This window comes from Sapajus apella, unplaced genomic scaffold (genome assembly GCF_009761245.1).
Source record: "Sapajus apella isolate SASKATOON/1434 unplaced genomic scaffold, GSC_monkey_1.0 scaffold1, whole genome shotgun sequence".
NCBI classification, from domain to species: Eukaryota; Metazoa; Chordata; class Mammalia; order Primates; family Cebidae; genus Sapajus; species Sapajus apella.
In genome coordinates, this window is record NW_022436941.1 from 3,083,038 (window position 1) to 3,106,535 (window position 23,498).

The 23,498-nt window shown below is 37.3% G+C and overlaps 1 protein-coding gene across 4 annotated transcripts in view; it reads left to right on the forward strand.

Moving 5' to 3' along the window:
* KCTD16 (potassium channel tetramerization domain containing 16) overlaps window positions 1–23,171 on the forward strand; it is a 303,937-nt gene extending 280,766 nt beyond the window's left edge. For all 4 annotated transcript variants that reach the window (XM_032243348.1, XM_032243261.1, XM_032243173.1 and 1 more), the window contains one exon: window positions 11,191–23,171. In XM_032243348.1, the coding sequence (XP_032099239.1) occupies window positions 11,191–11,645 (455 nt within the window). In that variant the 3' untranslated portion in view covers window positions 11,646–23,171. The remainder of the gene's footprint in view (window positions 1–11,190) is intronic.
* Window positions 23,172–23,498: the final 327 nt, after the last annotated feature.

The window sequence follows — 23,498 nt, forward strand, 5'->3', positions numbered from 1 at the left end:
CACACTGTGGTTAATATTAAACAGGCCAATGTAGGTATCAAAAGCAATCAAAACTTATTATTCAATGGGCAGTGAATATTTTCTAGGCACTGTGATCATGCTGTGGACATATCATTCAATTTTCACTCTATCAGAGAAGTATTGTTATTTCCAACATTTTTAAATGAAGAATCTGAAAATTACCGGCAGAGCTGATTCTTATTTCTTTGATTCAAAGCCCAAGCTCAGAGCCACTCACTGGGCTTTAGCGCCTGCTCCTTTATGGAAATTCTGGGGTCAAACAGCCAGAGTCTTCGTCACAGCTTTACTTCTTAAGGACTTGGGTTAGCTGCTTACCTCCCTGTGCCTATTAGCTTTTCTGAAAACTGCATGACAAGAGAGTCTAGCTCATGGAGACATTATAAATCTCAAATAAGCTTCTGTAAGGAAAGTGCGTAGGACGTAACTGACATTACTCAACTTAAAGATATCTATTATTATTATATAATATCAATATAGGCTGTGTTTATATGGGAAAAACTCTTTGGTTCACTCCACCTTTGCTCCATTTAAAAATCCTAATTTAAAGAATAGTAATTTGTTAGTAGCTGACAAATAGTAATTTGTCAGCAGAGATGCACGTTCAGGCAGAGCTGCTGAATTTTGCCAGTCTTTCTATTCTGTTTCATGTGAAGAGAGTGTGGTGAAAATGAGGCGTTCTTTCCATTTTGTGAAAAGTGAAATGGCAACTCAATTTCCTTCATCTACTTTCACTGGGCTTCTTTTGGAAGCTATTGTGAGTATAATGGCTGGGTCTTTGCCCAATAAACTCCTGTCAGAAAGGCACCATTTCTCTGGAGCATCACAACGTAAGTGATGGAATAGGTATTAATTTTGAAGTTGGATCTACCAAAAATTAAATCCTACTTTTGCCTTTTACTAGCTTTCTGAGCCATGATCAAATTAGTAAAATTTTATAAAATTCAGTCTCCTCATCAATAAAATAAGAATATTTAATTTAGAGCAACAGTTCTCAGCTGGAGGTAATTTTGCCCCAGAGGACAGTTCTGGAGACATTTTTAGTTGCCTCAACTGAGAGGGGGAGGTTCTCGTGGCAATAAATGGATAAAGGGCCACGGATGCTGCCACACATCCTACAGTGCTGGGACGGCCCCCACAAGAAACAATTCTGCCCAAATGTCAATAGCACCCTGACTTAGGGTGTTGTTAGAATAAAATAAAATATTTGTAAAGCACTTACTATCACACAATATGTGATAAGTGCTCACGGTTCATTAATCCAACAAGAACAGCTTCTTCTTCTTCTCCTCCGCCTCCTCCTCCTTCTTCTTCTTCTTCTCCTTCTTCTTTCTTCTTCTTCTCCTCCTGCTCTTCCTTCTCCTCCTCCTCCTCCTCCTCCTCCTCCTTCTTCTTCTTCTTCTTCATACTTGCCATTTTCTAGGCATTGATCATTAATGTGAGTTTCCAGGCTTCCCCTTCTGTTGGGCCCAAGTATTGTGATAAACTACTTCACACTAACATGTCTGAGATTTATTCTTCTCCCAAAACTACATGCAGTTTAAAAAGAAAGTATTTTAGATCTTGATTATGAGTAAATCCCTGTGATGGAAGGTCGCCCTTTCTGGCACCTGGAAACATTTGGTTTTCTCTAGCTACCTATTGGCCCTAGGAGGTAGAGATTAAGCATTGTAATTTTTATCTCCCTGGCCTTGTTGCAAGGATTCAATGAAACAATACAAGTAAAATGTCTGGCATAGGACAGGTGTTTGATAAATGTAGATCCATCTTTTATACATATTCTGTCTCTGTCTCACCTTTCTGGAGATTAGGCATGTAATCGTATTTCAGGAATCTTCTTTCTCTAAAGTACTCTGTCCTGTGTTTATCTTCCCTGTAATCAACAATGGACTCTTTTCCCAGGTGATACTGTCCAGATGTGAAACACTATCCAACCGGTTTTGCTGTATTTACCTTTTGCCGATGCGGTTTTGCACCTTCCTAGCTGTATACCTGGCACAGTACCCTTTCTTTCTTCAGGCTGTGTTTCCTCATTGTACAGTGAGGGCAGTCATGACCTCTCAGGTCTCTTCTGGGTCTCACATGATTCTCTTTCCAAACTCAGTCTGCCAGCACTGAGCTTCTTCATGAGCATCCTGACTGGCCTTATCATGGCCATGCTTCTTTTGCATTCTAAGTTTTCTGGTACACCCTCACTCCCTTCCAAGTAGATTATGACTCATAAATATTTTAAGATAGTTCTTTTCCACCTGTGTTTCTCATAAAATTCACAGGGTTCTGTAGCTCTGAACAATTGCTCTGAATTTAACTCTTTTTTTTAACCAAGAGGATTCATAGAAGTTTAGGTTTACATAGATTGCTGTAGATTGTCATATATCTTTCTCTGTTGGAGGAGGTATCACATACTGGTTGGTTGAGTATTCATTAAGCAATATTAGCAAATATTATCTCTTAATCATATTATATCTTAATTAGCTATTATATCTTAATTCACTAGCAAGGGCTTTTTTTCATGAGCTAATTAAGTGCACACTTCACACATTGGTGATTGCTACCAAGGCGGCCCTGGTAGAACTGAGTAATGGTGGAAGAATACAAAATGCCCCACATGTCAGGAAGAGCACCATTGACACTGTGTCCTTCATATAGTCATTTTCAGTTATTTCCAATGGGCAGAGGGAAAGGAACTTAAATTTTATATATAAATATAATGATAAAAGACCTGAGAAAGCCTGGATTTTTAAGTTCTTCAAATAGTTGGTTACTTTTAGAAGTTACTGAAGGGCTGGAACCACTGGGACAGTCATGTTCAATGTCAATATTTAAAACTCTTTCACTCTGCTAATACTTTTAAATATCTCTCATAGAAATTTTTTATGTTTGGATATTGTGTCCACTAAATAAAAAGCAAAGGCTTTGTATTTAAAAAGATCTGAATTTGAATTCTCGCCACTTGTCAACTTTACAACTTTGGATTCAGATAATTACCACTTTTAGCTGCTGTTTTTTCTTCCATGAAAAGAAACTAGTATCCTAATTGTCTAATGAGATTATCACCAGTTCACCATTCACTAATAGGATTATTATGGCTTGAAAGGGTTAACTGTTACCTTATTCACTTTTGGAATCACTATGTACCATAGGTAGAAAGAGAGCTGTAGTACATCTTTTGAGGTGTGAGTCAAATACGTTGGGACTGGTATAGCAAAGTGGCTACCATTCCAGAGAAGAAACAAGCCACCTACAAAGTAGCTTAGCAATAGTAATAGTGCCTGTCCCCTAAAGCATTGACCAATATTAGTGCTAGAATTGCATAGGTTCTCAGAGGATAAAAAGGGTACATTAAATGGATAGTAAGTGAGTTTACATGAATTTAATGTAGTGTTCAGGACTCTGGTTATAACATAAAATTTACTCTCACTAGATTACGCCGAAAGAGAACCTCTAGGTTTATAAAATTATAAAATTATAAACCTTGAGATTGGGCCACTTAAGATACTACTAGACATAGGTCTGTCTCTTCACTATTTATCAGCTTTTCTTGTCTCACTTGGTTTCTTTCTGAATAAACATCCTAGCATTAGGTATGGAAGACGGCCATTGGGCTCACACACCTCTAGTTTGGTAACCTTCCAAATCATAGAACACATATGATCCACCATATTTCACCAGAACAGACCCAATGAGGACTTGGATTCACCCATCCTGAGTCTCATGCACATACCTGAGTCACCCACTATGGTCAGGGAGTGGGGAGTACTCTGTTCAAATATGGGCCATGTGTTCCCCTCTGGGAAGGCATAGCACCATAGTTGACAGTCATTTAAGGGCAACATGAAATAGGGAAAGAAGGCAGCTTTTGTTGGAAGAATGTAACACACAAACTTGGTAGTTAATACATACATATTTCATTTTAAGAGACAAAAGATGCTGAGATATTGATTGAAAGGAGCTGTAGGCTTTGAGAGTCTTGTTCCAAATTACAAAAAAATCAGTGAAGAAAAATAAAAAAGAAAGTCTCTAGGGTAAGGAGGGCCAGGTAGGAAAAGGAGTCAGGATACGCTGTAGAACTTGCAGTAGGCAAATAAATACATTTTGGGCAGAAGTAATCAAGTGTGATCTTAGCCAAAAACAGCAGAGACTAATATGAGGAAATAAAACAAGGAAGAAAGCAAGTAAAAAACAAAAAGACTTGGAAAATGGAATATATGTGTCATCCAAGAACACTTAAAAGAACAAGGCAGTAGACCAGGTAGTCAACATTCTGGATTCCTTGCTTTATACAAATCATTGCATTGCTCTACAATCTCTAACAGGTGAAAATCCTGAGCTGAGAGGGCATATCTAATCATTATCAAATAGGAAAATTATATAAATAGGAACCATGGGCTGAATGGTTAAGAAAGCTAATTTTTACCTAAATTGTTTAATGTTTTAGGGATGTTTATACTAATAAATTATTGAGTGATGGTCAATTTATATATATATATATATATATATATATACACACCTTTTATATATAAAGTATGCTTTATACTTTATATACTTTGTATCTAAAGTATACTTTATACTTTTTACTGTCACACACACATTCACATACTATAAACTAAATTTTACTTTCTATACACAGCAGGCTTCCTCCCACATTCATTTATGATACAGATATTCAATCAGTATCTGCTACTATATGCCCTGGCACACTGATCTGTGTGTGCCCTGGAGCAAACTCTAGAATTCAGAAAGAAACAAGCACATCCCTTGCAGTCTTGTGGGAAAGCAGACATTAAGCCAATAAACCTAGAAACCCACCTATATTTCCACATTATGGCGCTGTGAAAGCAACAGGGAAGAGGTTGGGACTAGCTTGAACGTAGATGTGTGGCTGGCTAAGGGAAAATCACACACAAAACTTTGAGGTATAAAAAAAAGGCCTGGTTGTGGTGGCCTGTAATCCCAGCACTTTGGGAGACCAAGGTGGACAGATCACGAGGTCAACAGATCGAGACCATCCTGGCTAACATGGCGAAACCCCGTCTCTACTAAAAATACAGACAATTAGCTGGGCATGGTGGTGGGCACCTGTAGTCCCAGCTACTTGGGAGGTTGAAGCAGGAGAATCGCTTGAACCTGGGAGGCAGAGGTTGCAGTGAGCTGAGATCGCACCACTGCCCCACTCCAGCCAGGGCGACAGAGCAAGACTCCATCTCAAAACAAAGAAAAAGAAAAAGGCTGGCAGGGCAGGAGCTAAACTGAGGTGATGGTGTATTTTATTTTATTTTTATTTTTATTTCCTAGCTTGTGCAGTAGAGCACACATTCCTGCAGGTCAAGAGCGTCTTTCGTTTCTTTTGCATTCCTCCCAGGGAGTGTCCTAGTTGTTAAGATGTTGTCTTTCAGCTCCAAACACAACCCTTTATACTCTATTTGTGATGCCAGGACTGGGATTTGGATTAGCCACACAGGCTAACTATACTTTTCCTTTGCCCAGCTGGCTTTCTGTTAGGCTCTGTCAGTAGGGGGTACTAGAGGGAGACAGTTAAACATGGGAAAAATTTCTTGCTTGCCCCTTGCTCCTATCAGCGTCAGCCCAGCTTTCGTTTACTCCAAAAGCAGGTTCCAGTTTCCTTTTTTCCCCTCTATAATCACCTGGCCCAGGCTGCTTCAAAGACATCAGCACCAGCAGGCCACATGCCTTCCTCAGATGTCTGGGTCCAACCTCTACAAGATGCCTTCTCTAAGCTTTTAGGTTCCAATAATTACATCTTCTTTTACTTGTCTCCTTAGACTTAAGGATGGTTGCTACCTCCTGCAGCCACTATCTTTGTCTCTTCACTGTCACCTGTTTGCATTTTCACTTCTCCCATATCTGTCTAAACAATACTTACGTGAAATTCTCCCTGTTCAGGTAACTGGTGGGGTGCCTGTGTTCCTGACTGACTCTGATGGATGCATGGATAGTTTAACTGTCTATTCTTGCCCATACTAACCATCTCTCAATAGAAGCCCTCACTGGGCTCCTCCAAGGCCAACTGTCCCTGAGTAAAAAAGGTCAGCTGCAAGCAAGAAATGATCATTGTCAAGCTTGAAGACAAACTTTTTTTCAGAAGCTCTCATAGCCTGCCTATTCCCAATCTCCATTATGCAATATCTTTTTCAAGGTTAGCAGAATTATAAAAACATCAATTTGCCCATTATTGACTTTTCAGCTGGGATACCAAGAAAGTCTTTCAGTAGCTTCGATAAATTAAATCTGGCCACCTAGCTCCCAGACTGGCAGGCTCCTACATCATTGACAGGGAAGACAGGGGAAAGCAGTTTTCCCAGCTGTTGCAATAAATGATGTGCATTGTGCTCACAGCCATTAGCAGGTGGAAAATTTGAAGTGTGGGTACATTGCAGAGCTGCCTCTTTAAAAAATGCATAAGCACTTTGTGAGTTTGCAAAGTCATGTTTCACTCAGCTCAGTTTGAATTTTTCATAGGGGAGAAATATTCTGTAGTCTTTCCTGTTTTACTTCTTCTTTATCAGTAAGAACTGCCACGGTGAGGTCTATAGTGGAAGGGGGCCAAGTCTAATCGTACAATTTGCTTGATTAGTACTCAGTTTTTCTAAGTTGTAAAATGCTTGAAGATTTAGGGCTTTCAGGACTTAATATAGCTGAGTTTCCTGCCTCTCCCTATTTAATCCAAAATGCAAATTCTTTCCCGTTCTGGATTTCAGTTTATTTGATACATTTTCAAGTAAATTTTTATCCTGAAGGGCTCATCCATTTGTGAAATTTTAAGCACTGCACTGTAAAGACTCCTTCCTTCCAAAAACATCCCCTGGTCACACACCATGTGCCCGACACAGTATGTGCTTGTGGTCACTCACTCACCATTCCTATGCTGAAGCAGACAGTACTAAGTACTCAATACACATTTTCCTGATGCATCCAGCTGTAACATCAGTGTCATTACTAATGTGAGACTGGCTAGACCTAAGAATTCGTTATACAGTGTATTGGTGGGAACAGTATAATCGTATTATATAGGAAGCTCCTGATTTCTTTCCTTTATATGGAATAGCATCAGGGTTGTGGTAGAACAACGATGTATAATCGAATGGAATACGTAGTGTGCCACAAATCATAAAACATCCTTTACTTTAGCTAGCTCATTTAATTTTCTGCAAAAGCCCTGTGAAGTGAATGCTACTAGCAGCTATATTCTTCGGGTGAGTAAACTGAGGCTCAGGGAGTTGAAGTAATTTATCGAAGGTCCCATAGCTGACAAATTGTGAGGCCTGACTCTAGTGCCTGAGACCCGCACTGCCATGATATCAACTTGTTACAATTCAACATAGGTGATCAGCTCATTCATTGATTATCATCAAACATTTATCAAGCCACTCTCATATAGCAGGCACCAAAAATCATATAATATTTAACAAATTCAGCATGACTTATTAAAAAACAAGGTGAGCTATAAAGCTCTCTGACCAGCAACTAGTTAATAACTTTCCAAACAGGCAATAGATTTTTTGCTTTTTTAATATCAATAAATCAGACTTTTCTTGGAATAAAATTGCTTTCTTCCCAAATTTGGCTAATCAATTGTAACCTATTTTCTCCCCAAATGGAGAGAATTATTCCAGCCACTATTGAAACCTCAGCAAATTGGAAGCAAAATACGTTGCAATTTGAAGTACAAAGGTATTTGTGAGATCGTTACTTGCTGTAATTGGGGGGATTCTACAATACTTTCTGTTACAGAACTGACCTTTCATAGATCTTTCTACACTTTCCAAGACTTGTAAGCACATCACAGTGGGACTGCAAGGTCAAAGGGGTCTGGAGCTTACATGTGTCACTTCTGTGTTCTGATTTAAAATCTCTTTGCTTATAATTAGGTTCTTGGGAAGAGGGTAGTCAGGTAGACAGTGCTCCTAGAAAAGAGATGGGTTATCTTCTCATATCTGATTATGTTTCAAACTTCACAATGACTCTTCATGTAGTACTACAGTGGGACTGCAGCACTATTAACCCTATAATAGTGGATCAACTGGACAGGGCCCTTTTTATCCTATCTTTTTAAAAATTTAATATAACATATAGACTGCAGAAGGCATCTCATAAATTATCTTGCCAAAATAAACGGCAAGTAAATCAGTCAGATGTTCTTATAAAATCTTGAAACATGGTAGTATGACAACCTCCACTAGAATTAAGTTTTTAAATTTCCCTTTGATAGTGATAGGGCCCAGGATAAGTGGAAAGCAATACTTCTATATGTCTGGTAGCTGGAGGATCCCAGATGATATTTAAATGCATGATCATCCCAGCAGTCCAGGGAGGAAATAGGTGCATCCTTGCCAGGTTCCTGGTTTGGCACATAGTGAGGGCTTCATGCAGTGTTCCACATGAATATACAGAAATTCTTTGTGTTGTTAAAATAACTTTTGGAAGACTGGGTGCAATGGCTCACACCTGTACTCCCAGCACTTTGAGAGGCCGAGGTGTGCAGGTCACTTGAGGTCAGTAGTTCAAAACTAGCTTGACCACAGTGAAACTCCATGTCTACTTAAAATACCAAAAAAATTAGCTGGGCATAGTGGCAGGTGACTGTAGTCCCAGCTAATCAGGAGGCTGAGGCAGGAGAATTGCTTGAACCTAGGAGGCAGAGATTGCAGTGAGAGATTGTGCCACTGCACTCCAGCCTGGCAGCAGAGTGAGACAGTCTGAAAAAAAAAAAAAAAAATTGGAGAAGACTCAGGTTTTCTTCTGGGTCCATTGAATGAAATGACTTTACCATGGGAAAGGTGACTACCTCTTGGACAAAAAGACATAGGAATTGCTTCTCTACTTGTTCAGCAAGATTTATGGCCAAAATATTTTGTAATCTTGCTTTAAGGTAATAGGTGTATCCCAGCATATATTTCTTCTCTTCCTCCTTTTTGTATTTCCCTACTTCCTCTTCTTTCTTTTCGTAAAAGCTAAATTTAATTTCTGAACTTTTTCAAAAAGGTTTAAAACCAGATTGTCTCTGGTTTGATGTGATTACTTTTCTTCAGCTCAATTCATTGGAACCATTTCCAGTTAAGTCATTTTGGTACAAGGGTTGCCGAGTTTGGGGAAACAGAAGCAGATTCTGCCTAGTGAAGGTAAAAAAATGATCCCCTCAAAATCTGTGCTGGCAGACAGAAACCATTTTCTGGTACTGATATTTTCAGTCACCAGCTGGTATATGTTGAACTGTTTTTATATTGCATGGACGATGTGTAATAGCCTCAGATAACTAGGACAATAGTGCTATTGTGATTCCTTTTGGCTAATTGGATTGTTGCATTTAATTTAATGGCTTTATAAATACAATGATTACTCGGGGAAAATTTTAGAAAGTGGCTTGAAAGACTGAGTATAATTTAGGGGTACTTCTGGAGTTGTAATTTATAGAAACTTTTGTTTTATTTTCCCAAAAAAAAAATGTACGGAGATAAGTTGGTATATATGTTTAAATCATTTACTGTGTAAAGGACAGGCATTATACAAGAAGATAGGATGTTACTTTCTAATAGTTTTCATTGTAATTTTTCTCTACTTTGACTATATTAGAAATAGCAATAAAGTAGGATCCTGTATAATGTGACTTATTAATCATGAGAATAAGATATAGTGTAAGTCAAAATGGGGTTTCCTTAAAAAACATTTAAAGGTACTACATTATCCTTGTCCTCAATATCATAAAGGAATTTGCTCCCTTTATTTTTATGGATTAAGAACAAAGAATTATACGAGTGCCCAGCATGTAATACATGATCAGTAAATAGTACTAAGTTAACGACTCCAGGAAGACTGTAGCTATTCAGAGGGTGGGAGGCAGGGGGCAGTGATTCCTTTTTAGGCAGTTGCTTTGTGCCATGATTGTGGATTTTTCTTTTCTGGTTGATGGAGCCACTGTGCATCTGTAACATTGCTCTGTCTTCGCATTGCTAAATGCAGTGTTATGAATCAAGACTCAGAGGGATGGGAGAAGAGAGACTCACATTGGCTTAAAAAATAACACACAATATAGTTTATCATATAAATGAAAAGCTCACTGGCAAGACTAGCTTCAGGTGTGGCTAGATCCAGGTACTTGAAAGTTATAAGATGATCTTTTATTGAATTTCTACATTGTTCCTTGGCCTATTTGCTGAGATTACAACAATGGATACCTCACTATGCTCATGTTAAGGAGCTCATGTCCTTGGAGCTAATATGATATATAACAGAATATAATATGTGTAATAATAGAGGTACTTACAAAGTAGAACTATAATTCAGAGAAGGGAAAAAAAGCAAATACTTCTGAGGAGAGTTTAACAAGAAATTCAGAGATGTTATAACTTTAAAATTGCTTTGAAGTAGAAGCAAAGATTTTACTAATAAGGATACTGAATAAAATGGTTAATCGCCATGGTTAAGGCCTTTGGAAGATCTGTATTCAAATCTCAGCTCTGCCACTTACAAATTGTACAAACTCTGGCAACTCTTGGGGTCTTAGTTTCCTTGTATGGAGACTGAAATTGGAACTACTGTGTAGACAGAGTTATTGTTAAGGACCAAGGAGATGAGGGATACCCAGATAGGGACAGGCACAGAATCAGTCCCCCTTCCCTGGTCACAGTCATTCTGCTTTGATAGCCTCCTCCTGTTGTACCTGACTGCTGTCACTTGGAGCTTTGGAACTTTCCGTCAGCTATGGAAAATTGGCCGGCATTTATTGAGTGCTTACTATGAGACAGATACTGCATTAAGAATTTCACTTGACTTATCTAATTCCACTCCAGATAGTAGGAAAATTATTACTCTTATACTATGGATTCAGAAACTAAGTCTGAAAATCTAAGGGATGTGCCAAGGTGATAAGCTTAATAAATGATGTTACCTGGGTATTTCTGACTCCCGTGCTCATGGACTTAAGCATTATACTATATTTCCTCTTATGTATATGCCATCATTAATTTCCTCTCCTCATGGACTTAGCTTTGGGGTGCTCCTGTTGCAGCCAATCCTGGGTGTCACCCCATTTTTTCTAAAAGCATGGTTCTGTGATGCTTGTCTTATGTGTGTCTGTGTGTATGTCCAAGTGCTATGCTGCTACCCCAACGGACCTGGCTGGCATTAATTCCTTGGGTCCTGTGCTCTTTGCAGGTGAGCCTTCCAGATGGTCACCCTCACACTGCGATTGCTGCTGCAAGAATGGCAAAGGTGACAAAGAAGGGGAGAGTGGCACGTCTTGCAATGACCTCTCCACATCTAGCTGCGACAGCCAATCTGAGGCCAGCTCTCCCCAGGAGACAGTCATCTGTGGTCCTGTGACACGCCAGACCAACATCCAGACTCTGGACCGTCCCATCAAGAAGGGCCCTGTCCAGCTGATCCAACAGTCAGAGATGCGACGGAAAAGCGACTTACTCCGGACTCTGACTTCAGGCTCCAGGGAATCGAACATGAGCAGCAAAAAAAAAGCTGTTAAAGAAAAGCTCTCAATCGAGGAGGAGCTGGAGAAATGTATCCAGGATTTCCTGAAAATCAAAATTCCAGATCGGTTTCCCGAGAGAAAACATCCTTGGCAATCTGAACTTTTACGGAAGTATCATCTATAAGGGAGGGGGGGGGTGGGAAAAAAAAAGTCATCATTTTGAAACTAACCTCCTAAAAGGAATTAATATTTTAAAGGAAAAAATACAACTAATGATGCACATTTCTTAGAACACAATAGTCCATTGATACACTACTGCCTACTTTACCTAGTTCACCTTAACATGTAAATCCACAGGGTAGATTTCTTTTTAGATGTGGAAGTACCAGAAAATCTTTTTTAGTTATTTGTTTGTTTACTTGGTCCCATGTGCTAAGTATCTTATATGTAATGAGAGCCAGCTACATGAAAGTAGCTGAGAGGCCTTGGGAGTCATTTATCCCAAACTGGTTTTTTCCCTCTCATCTTCTACCTCCCTTCTTTGAATGAGGGTGTGGTAGAAAAAGATCTGGCCCAATGGCATACGTTTGGAATTTTTTAATTTTGCTTTTTCCTTTTGTTTATGGGGTAAGGGGGGAATGGCAGATTTATATGACTTTTCACCCAAATCTATATGTGCCAGTTTATATTGACTCCATATGCATGAGTATTTGTGCAACACAAGCACAATTAAGGATGTATATACACACGGTGCACACGATGCCAGGGCCGAGACATCCCAAGGACTGTGCTCCTGCTCCCAGCAGCCCTCTCTTAGAACATTTCAGATGGATGAGACTCTGACTCTTTCTTAAAACTCTTGTGGGAAGATTTCCCAGCCTCTCTTGGCAACACTTTCTAACATCGAATAACCTTCATCATCAACAAATTGTCTTCTTTATTTCGAAATTAACACCCTCAGGCTCCATTTTACTGCTTTGCCCTTTCTCTGTGTTAAGAGAGGATGAGGAGAGCTGGTCAAACGTTCTTTGTATTAAAAATTCAAACATTCATATTCAGAAAATTTACTGCTAAATGACCCTACACTCAACCTTCTCTACCCTGAACTGAATTGTCTTTCTCTCAAAGTTTTCAGAGTTCTCACTGCCCACAGTTTAATGGTGTGGTCTTTCTACATAATCCACATTAAGTTCTGTAGTTCCTGTGTCACTGTGGAACTAAGAACATCACACAGTACTTGAATAAGGTTCTGGCCTTTTCTTTAAGTTGTATTCCACACACCTCCTAATAATTTCTTATAAAAATTTCAAACTGCGAAGCTACATTGTTACTTGCTTGTAGCCAGTTTTGTTTGCCTTTGGGATTTGGGGTTTAGCTGTACCCATGCTAGGATTTAGCTGTGTCATTTTTATGGTACCTGTAACAACCCAACTAGGTAACTGGAGCCCTAAAATTAAGGTTTCAGATTTCTAAATGAAGCTATCCTTTTTAATTACATCTTGACCTGTATAGACACAGCCAAAAAGAAACTGTTAATAGCCATCCATCCATGTAACTCTGTATTTATAAGGTACCAATAGCTCTTTCATAGACTTGTGCTACATGAAGGTTAAAAGACCAGTTTTTATTTTCAGCATTTCTCACGCATTTTAGTAGTAACTGAAAAAATAATTTGTCAATTATTAATTGTGTGCCAAGCACTCCTAATTTGTTTTATTGCGCGTGTGTGCATGTGTGTATGTGTATCACAGGTAATAAAGGCAATTGGATGATGTCTATAGGAGGAAAACAATGACTAATTTCTTCCTTTTGAAATCCTTTGAATCTTTGATGCACATTTATTATGTAAGAGGTTCTGTCTTGATTTCTGTTCTTAGTGATGATTAGTATATAAATATCTTTCAGAATTTTTGTAATTCTTGCCTTCACACTTGGATGACAGACTCAGCCAATGTTTTCTTGTCCTGATAGTTTGAATAGAGTTTAAAGTTTAACATAAGTGAAAAAGAAAGTTTATCTTGAGAGTTGAGTTGTTAAGAGAATTATAATTTATGGATTTAAGTGATGTTCTTTTCTGTATTAATATATTAGCAGATATTTGATCTTAACTACAACATAGCTTTGTTTGTAAAGCCTACCAGTATGTCTTCATTCTTTTCAATGTTTCTGATAGCACGTGAAAATACCGTCATCCTAATGACAGAAGATCTTGCAAAGAATCACAGAGCTTAATGAATGAAGAAGTTGAATTTTGGGAAAATATCCTGAAACTCACTTTAGTCAAATGATTATTGTGTTGTCACTGGAAGTGCTGTCAAAAATTTTGGGGTCTAACTAAAATAACCAAAGTCCCAACTTCCTTAAATTTTACACCTGACTGTAATGGCCTCAAGACAGAGAGATATCCTCATAAGAGTTAGAGAATTAAAATGACAGCCAACCCTATATTTCTACTATGTTCTTTAAACAGGAAATTAAACACTGCGAAAGAAGTGTTCATGGCAGTGTTCCTCCGACTCCTGACCTGTCATGAGTTTGCTCTGCTCTGGCATTCCTTATATACCCAGTGAACAAAGCTAGGATAGAAAACCTATTTAAAACTACCACAACAGCATCATTTTATTTTGGACCAACTCTAGGCTGGTACCCATCCTTTGGTAAAAAATTCAAGTAACACAGCAGCATGGCGTTTATTTATGTGGGTGTTTGTATAGAAATGAACATAGACCTGGTCAGTAAAGGGCTCTGAGGAGGAAACCTTCAGTCTAGCTTGAGTGGAGTTAACAAGTGAGGTCCAGGTAGCCTGCAACGTTGGAAATGAGCTCTGGGTAAGTGAGTTATAAGATTACATGCTCTAGTAACCCTGGTAGTCACTGTGACTCAGGCATGTTTCGCTGAAGTTAAAGTAGTTTTTCGAACTTTTAATTTCATTCTGAATAAAACAATATATATGGTTTGCTTTTTGAACATTGATTATGACAAGAGCCATAAATTGCTAATATGAAGAAGTCAGTAGTATCAAATGGATAAAATGAATGGGGAATCACATGTGTAGAGCCCCAACTTAGATTGCTTTCTGGAAAATCCCATGATGCTAACATCCAGTGAGCTTGGGGAGATCGTTTCCTGAAGGCATGTGGGTCTTCTGAAGTCAGAAACATATTTACAAAGTCCTTCTACCCACTATCGAAAAGGAAGTGATCTGCATTCAGCAGGAAAAGGGGAAGACAGCAATATAAAACTTTTCAATCATATGGTAGTGTGTTTTCCTTTCCCCCGCTAGGAAAAATTGCACTGAGATACTGTCAAAAAAATAATGCACTGATGTTATCCTTAGTATTTATAGGCACGGTTATCTTACTGAAAATGCATGCATGGTGAATTAAAATAAAAGGGGGAAAAATGTGTTCCCTTTGCTCTTTATTCCTTCATAGTTGTATCTATTTCAACCAATTCATTTTGGGGGAACGCATTTATTAAAGGCTGCTGACACGGAAATTTTCACTTTTCACTTAGCCTTGTTTGATTCAGAGGAACCTTTATCCATTGGCACAGGTGTGTTGTGTGTTCTAGGTCCTATTACTACCTTTTACTGCTTCTGGATTACTTTCGCTTCCCTGGGCTTTAGATTCTTCTCTCAGTATCCTTTGTTGGTGCCAGGGAAAACATACTCCAATGAGACAAAAGGAAGGCATGCATGGTGTTTTGCAAAATTGCTTGATACCAGCTCCCACAGTGGGAACCAAATTTTGATTCTTACACATTTTCCTTTGCTACTACTCCAACCTTCCAATATTGTATCTACTATAGTGTGGATCTGTGAATTTGAGTGCTGGTATTTTCTGACACTATATACCATGCCATGGAATTTGACTAGCCTTGGTCTTCTAGATGATCTTTACTGGAATTAATAAGACTCTTTTTGTGAACTTTTGGGGAGAATTCTTTGTCACCTTCACTTGACATAACAATTTTTAAAAGAAAATCAAAGAGAGTTTATTTTTCCTTTTGGTGACGCTGTGGTAGATGAGTATTTTTGTCAATTTGCATGCTGGGTTATAGGTTTAGCATGGGCCATTTCTCTCTTTAATGTCTTGGTATTGTTGGTGTCTTGCAATCTTGATGCCCCACAGTTTCAATGTATTTATTTTCTTTTATATTGTCAAAATAACACACTAGAGAAAGAACCAGAGTGAGCATTCTGTATCCTGAGTTACAATGGAGTTAGGTGTCATGTGTATAGAACTGTATAATGATTAATATCTGCAGAGAAATTAGACCAAATGAAGCCTGCTAGAATAGGTTTGATTTATATTGCCTTCATCATTCTGGTTTCAGACGAAATGGTTATTGCTCTCCACCCCTGCTGAAAGAGTAGAGTCTTAAACTTTAATAATCACAGCCTTGTGATGCAAACACAGAGCTTATTTATTTGAAATGTCTGTTATTCTGATCTTGCTGTGTACATAGAAATGGAGATTCTTTTTCCAGTGATCTCCATTGCAGACTTTTTAGCAGTGTTTCTTAATACTCAGGATGCACAAAAATCATGCACAGCACTTGTAAAAATGCAGATTCCTTCAACCTAACTTCAAAGAGTCTGATTCAGAAACTTGAAGCAGGGCCAAGAAATTTGCATTTTGACCTAGTCTCCTTAATAATTTTGATGAGGATTGTCTATAGACCTTTCTTTGAAAATTCTGCTGTTTAGGGAGTATGGAGAGGTCAACAGTTCCTTTACTTCTTAGACGCACTTCCTCATTTTCTCTTACTTTCTTCCCACTACAAATAAGTCAAAGCATGCATTATTTATTATCTTAAGAGAAAACACCAAAAGAAAAGCATCCTAAGACTAGGGCAGAATAGATTTTCATTAATTCTTTGCCATTTCATCTGCTGTCTCTCAACCATAACCCTTTCTCCATATAGTGTGTGTATGTGTATGTGTGTGTATGTGTATGTGATTTTTTCACCAAAAAAATAAAAACCTGGATCATTATATTCTTAGCCCTGGGTAGATGGGAGCATATCTCTGAGTGAGATATATTCTAATGATACCCAACAAGACATAAAAATAATGATCTTTCCCAAGGAGAGTTGTTTATTTCTAGGTCCTTACTTAGTATGAGTTGTAGAAAATTGAAAGTGATTCATAATTTAATGATGTATATGGCCCCAAAGGTGATTCTTTTAACTGCACATAAAATATAACCAAAATGAATGTGGAACGATTAGTGAATTCAGCTATATTTTACCAATAAAATCCTGAACACTGAACTGCTAAATGTGTCCAATTTGACTCAGTCAGGGCTATGAAGCTCTCAGATATTTGAAGATCCTGAACCCTGACATCAACTAAAAACTTGAAGTCAAACTCATGTATGAGAATAAATGCAAAAAAAAAAAAGAAAGAAAGAAAAAAGAGTGAATTCAAAAGTGTTTCAATAATCCAATTGGTCCTATCCATTTAACGGAATAACTGGATACATACCAAATCCCCCCATTATAAGAAATAGAAAAATAGAAATCACACTTGTCATGATCATGAGTGAATATTTAAGTAAAGATTATTGCCAAAGGAAAGTGAGGGATGCTTAATGAAACTGATGAACATGAGCAACTAATTACGATAAATTGACCAAGATTAAAACAAAATTGGTTAAATTTGATTCAGTTTCTTGCCCTCTCTCCTCTACTTCCTAAGTGGGATCCCTTGTCTGCCCTGGCTTCCTAATATTCGAAAGTGTTTCTCTTGCTTGTAAGCAAATTTTTGTTGTCAATTGGGTAAAGAATGTTAAGTTCCTAGACTGTCATCCTTGCATTATTTAGGAACTTTACTTTTAAAAGGATAAAGAAAAATGTGCCTGGCCTAGCAACTATCAAGGGCTTGTCCTGGAGGAGGACGGGGGTAATCTTCCTGTTAATCAGCTTTGTAAAAGCAGTTATGTGCCACCCAGAGGGTTTGTTAAAACTCTTGTCTCCAGCAACCTTTTCCATCTTATCAGTTTATTTTTAGAATTGACCTTTAGCTAATTTACCTCCATTAGCACAATGAAAATCAACATAACTTCATATTCTCTCCATGCTGACGTGGTCTCCATCCATCACAAATGGAAGCAGAACGGCATAATAAAGTAGGGAAGAGTTGCTTTCAAATTACATCAGTGTGCATGTGTGAGTGTGCACACGACCATGTGCAATTTTTAGGTTTATGTCAGTTCAGCAGCAAATGTGCATGGGAGTGCTATCTGAGTGCATGGAAAAAGCCTTTGGTCACATAGTTCAACAGCTTTTTAGTTCAGCACGAAAGTTTATCTTTACTGTGGATGTCAGCCTTTAAGAATGTTAAGTAAAGCTGGTCTCCTCAAGTGAAATTCAAACAATACTAATTTCTGGGGAAAAATCAAACTCATATCCATGCATATAGTGAAGAGTGGTATCTTATTCAGAAAAGAATGAAAAAAATAGAATGTATTTTTGAAAGCTAAAATAGACATCAAATACACATTAATCATCAGTAGCTTTTAAAAATTGCAGCCAGTGTTCAGTGGCTTAGCTATACCTTCAGGTGAGAGACAGAGAGAAACAATTTCAGGGAACTCTTTGATTCATGTGGGTTAATTGCATTTAAGGCAGTGGTTCTCAACAAGGAGTGCCTTTGCACCCCAGAGGTCTTTTGGCAATGCCTGGAGATATTTTTTGTTTCATGATTTGAGGGGTGCTACTGACATTTAATGGATATAGGCCGGAGATGCTGCTAAAGATCCTACAGTGCACTGGAAACCCTTGCATAACAAAAAGTTATCCAGCCCACAATGTCAATAGTGCTTAGCTCGAGAAACTCCACATTAAGCATGGTTTAAATTTTTCCAAGGCATTTTTTTTTCTTCTGTACCATATATGGAAAGTCTTCCAGGTCAAGAAATAAGATAAAATAGAACAATAAAAATCAGAACCAGTTTAAATGTGTATAGAAATTATTTGAAATTAGACATAATTATCTCTTTATACAGACGTGAAAGCTGACATTTAGAGAATTAGGAAACTTCTTCCAGGGATCTGGTAGTGATGAGGAAGGCCTGTAGTTTAGATGTCTGTCTTCTTTTACTTCAGTCTTTCTGCCTCAGAAAAATTATACCTTAGTAATGTTGTCAATCTTTTAACAGCTAAATATGTTTGTTGTGAAGCACTCTGGGAGCCTTTTCAGTTCACGTGATGCTGTTAAAGATGTTTCCCAAGCTGATCAACGGTAGAATACAAGGTGCTCTCAGGAATGAAACCAGTAAGGGGGAGAAAGTGTTTAGAGCAGGCCAATGATGTCATTGTCTATAACTGCTTATCATGTACTTTGTTACTTTGAGTTGAATATTCCCTCACTGAGGATGATAAAATCTTATTGGAAAATATGTTTCCTAGACTCACATGGGGGTGGCTCCCATGTCCTTGTTTCCAAAGATGTGAAAAGTCTAAATACAAGCCCTGGCTACTGAGACTTATTGCTTAGTTTATATGTACCGATTTTATTAGAACACAAAGCACATTTGTGTCTGAAATGATTTGACATTTTTCTTTGAATTTATCATACCGATATCCCAGGGATGGAATAAAGATAGAGTCATTCTAATCTCATTTTATACAAGGTAAACTAAGAACCCAGAAAGTTTAAATCAGTCATTTATTTGTTTGTTTATGCATATATCCAGCAAATATTTGTTGGGTACATACCATGTATAGGTCACTGTCATGAGCATTATAATGTCTAGGCAATCAAATTTCGGATAAAGAACTTGAATTAAGATCACTCAAATCCTAGACTAACATTATTTTTGTATGTAGTTCTGATCATTATTCTAGAATTATGGTTTAAATATTGAGTTATAAATAATATATATTACAGATTTATTACTATGTGCCAGAAACTCTACTAAGTGCTTTACGTGCCTTATCTCATTTAATCCCATCATAATCCAATGAAGTAAGCCCTACCACTATCCTCTCTTTACAGATAAGGTCAATGAGGCTCAGAAAGATAAAGTAGCACATAAAGGCTCATAGCTAAAAAGTGGCAGAGCCAGATTTTCCTCTGAGTTTATTGGACTCTAAAGGCTGCTGGCTTAACCATCTCATTGTACAATCTGTAATCTCTGTTCTCTGAACTTTGCCTGTTTCTCCTCTGTCCTGTTCTAAACGAGGTAGCATCCCAGCCTGACATCCTTCCTAAAAATCATCATTTTTTTTTAATTGCAAATGCCATTAGACATGCATCTGCCTAGAAGGTAAAGAAATGGCAGATTTTCTACAGGCTGTACTTTATGCCACAAAAATTTTCAAGGGGGCAGTAATGTTGTAGAGCAGGTATCTGGTGAGTACTAACATGCTAAGAAACTCACAGTGACAAGCTAGCTTCCATATCAGGAGAATGACATCTCCAATTGCTTTTTGTGCTGCATACAGATCACTAGGGCAAGCTTCAGAAGAAGTAAAATAGGTGTATGAACATGTTTATGTATGTTTATACATGAGTGTATCTGTGTATCTGCTATTTTCATCTTTTGATTTGCTAAACATTCTCATTTTTTTGTTCAAGACAGGTCAGAAATCCAAATGTGATTAACGGTTCTCAGCATCTCATCATTACTAAGTTGGGAAAAGAGAGGCAGCTTTAGAAAAGAAACTTCACTGAAATGTGTGTGTGTGCGTGTGAGAGAGAGAGAGGATCAAGTGTATTTATGTGTGTTGCATGTGTTTCTGTGTAAAATTATGTGTATATATGTATATATGTGTGTACATCTATCTAAATGTGTATATATATATATATATATCTATAGCTATACATATGTATACACCGATAAACAAAGTTCATAGTTTAAACTTTGGAATTTTGAGTTTGAAGAAATTACTGTTATTACAATTTATGTTTGGTTTCCTAGATAGTCTAATATAGTTCTGATTTCCAAAATTCTCTTCCACTAAAAGTGGATATATTTATTTACGGTACAGAGAATATTAACAAAACATTTAGATTTAATATCTATGAATAATAAACCAAACAAAAGTGCATTTAAGGAAACACACCAAATTTGTAAAAAACTGGCTTCCTTATCCAAACCATTTGTTGGCATTTCAAACTACATGTGTTCGAACTTTTCCATTACAAAAACAAAACAAAAACAAAAACCATAAACTGAAAACACTGCCAAATGAGCAGTGATAATGTTTAAGAAGAAAAAGAAAAATGTAGGTGTATGATAGCACAAATTCAATGGTTATTGCCCTAGTAGTACTTCACTTACCTAAAGGTTAATTTACTATATCCTGGTTAATTTCACTTTATCACTTCTGGGGGTTTCTGTGTCCCTACATGATTTGTCGATGGAGCTAATTATCTGCTTAATTATTTAAAGTTATAGTAAATAATTTATAATGTGCATATTGTAAATAGATACTAAAGGTCAAGGGCACATTGTAATAATCACAAAACACTTTTTAGTCTCCTGCAAATAATCCTTGAAGCCTGTGTATACAATACCCAAATAGTTGCTCAAAGAAAGAACAATGTGAGTCAAATACAAGAAAACCTTACTTACCTATTTTGGCATTCTACAGACATAACAACCAAATGACTAAATTTGGGGCATCTTAAGCATACAGGAAGTTATGTACTCATTCATAGCCATGTGCTTTCCATATTATTAGGGGATGTGAAAAATATTTAAAGTCAACCTATGCAAACAGAGATTCTGTGCTGCTCCTTGCAATCAGTTTGTATGCACACAAGCCCATACCTTCAGCTGATAGTCCAAGCACCGATTCCTCCTTCCCGAGATCTGTCAGATGTGCCCACACAACAGAAGCACTTGTAAACTAATCAAGCACAGTAATTGAATTCCTTTTTCACCAGCCTTCTGCAAATGTGGTCTTAAGAAACATAAGAAATAAGATCTACTTTTTTTTTAAAGCCATGAAATGTTCTAATTACGCTTGAGAACACTTGAAGGAGTGATTGTTCTTTTCCCCAAAATTTTGGAGCAGAGAGGAGGTTTTACATCACCCTAACTTCATGTTCCTCTGTCATTTTATTTTATTTATTTATTTTTAATTACAAAGGAGAATGTTGAATCAGGAGAATTTGTCTTAAAACATTCTGCTTAGTTTAGAGATGGACAAACTAATGTATTTTTGTAAATCATAGCGGGTGGTAGGTGTTGAAATCTCTCATTAATTACCTTTTTTTTTTTCTCTAAGGAAATGAATTCGTGAATTACTGGAAAGGTATTCTAGTTAAAATACACAGGAACACAAACTTAGGGGAGTGGCACTTCAGAGATTCCCATTGAAATCTGTTAATAGAATCTGCTTTAAACGGGTCACTTCTTAGATCTTAGCCAGCTTAGTCTGTAAAATCAGGAATCTTTGTGTTGGCTGAAGGAACTTAACTGAATTCCTCTTCCCCATACCTTTCAAAACTAGAGCACTGGGTGGAACCTAACCAACTAAATAATTTGTCCAAATTAAATAGATTTGTTTAAATAATATCAGCACCACCCTTTATACTTTTAAAGTTAAAGACCGTGTTGATCAGGTTACCTGGAAATCTCCAAATGCATCTGACTATGGATTATCAAGTTCCTCATGCCATCTGTTTCTGATGCTGTGAATGTGATGTCACCACAAGTAGAGGAATCTGGATTTCGCTGGTACTAATGCTGAGTAGTGACTTACTGGGGCCTTGCTCATGTTACTTTTTCCTGACCTAATTCAAGCACTTGATGACTTGGGTCAGTTTGTTGCACATTGATGAATAACAAGTGACACGCAATGAAATTACCTCTTCTTTCCAATGCAGTTCGCTTGTACATAAATGTAACGTCAAATTGTTTACAGGTTATTTTTGTGTGTAATTGTGATAGCAGATTTAACTCAAACTTTAAAGGAATTTGTTTACTGAATGGCGTTAAAATGAATGTGCTAATTACAGTATAAACATCATTAATTATGGACTCACATGAATGCATGTTTACATGTTGTCAATTCTCAGCAGCTTGGTTATTCAGCAAAAAGTCTGCAGTCTGTGAATAGCAAATATACATAAACTACTGTGACTCTAATAACTCAGTAACTGTTTTTACCTTGGGATGTAACACCGTAGATCTTAGCCTGCTGTATTTCTTTCTTACCTATTTGTTTTTGTGAGAAAAACATGATTAAAAAAATAGTACTACTAATTGTCCCAATGGAATTGCACATCAGTTTGGCAATCATTGGTTCACTCAGAAGGCAACCAACTGCCTATAGATGGAACAGCCCTGAGCAACATATAAATATATACATACATATCTATGTATGCAATATCTACACTGCGAAATACTACCATCTATTCTCACTGCCAATGGAAACAAACTACTCTTTTCTTTGGATTCATTGACGGATATAAAAAAATTAATTTGCTATTAACTGCGTTCATATTCTGTTTAGTTCTTATAGTATGGTAAATGACACAGGTGCAGAATCAGTGTTGTAAAATTGTATGGTGAAAACTACAAAAGTCATTCCGTGGATATATTTTAAAAGGGAGAACAGAAACTATATTTCAGATTCTTGTGTGAATATAATTACAGAAATAGGTAACTATTTTTATGTGTTTCCATAAATGACTCCATTTCATATGCATTGTAATTTAGCACCGATCATAATAAATCATTTGGTAACATTTAGTTGTTTTATATATATATCTATTTCCAGTATACACAAGAGACTGATGAGTCAACATTATTTCATGCTAACTCAAGAAATTTAGATAAAAGATAATTTGCATTGCAATTAGTTTATTTCTGGTTTGTTGTGGCCGCTTGCTGAGTTGGGGTACAGAAAAGGAGAAGATCTAATGAGTTGGTTATTTAATATACTTAGAATTAAACTGCAATGGGTGGAGGGCTTACCTCTGTCTCTTGTTATTTGGATGGCTTTGTACTATTTTTCAAACCTCTTTAAACACCAGTTTCCTTGTCTGTAAATAGGAAATAGAAATAATGGATAC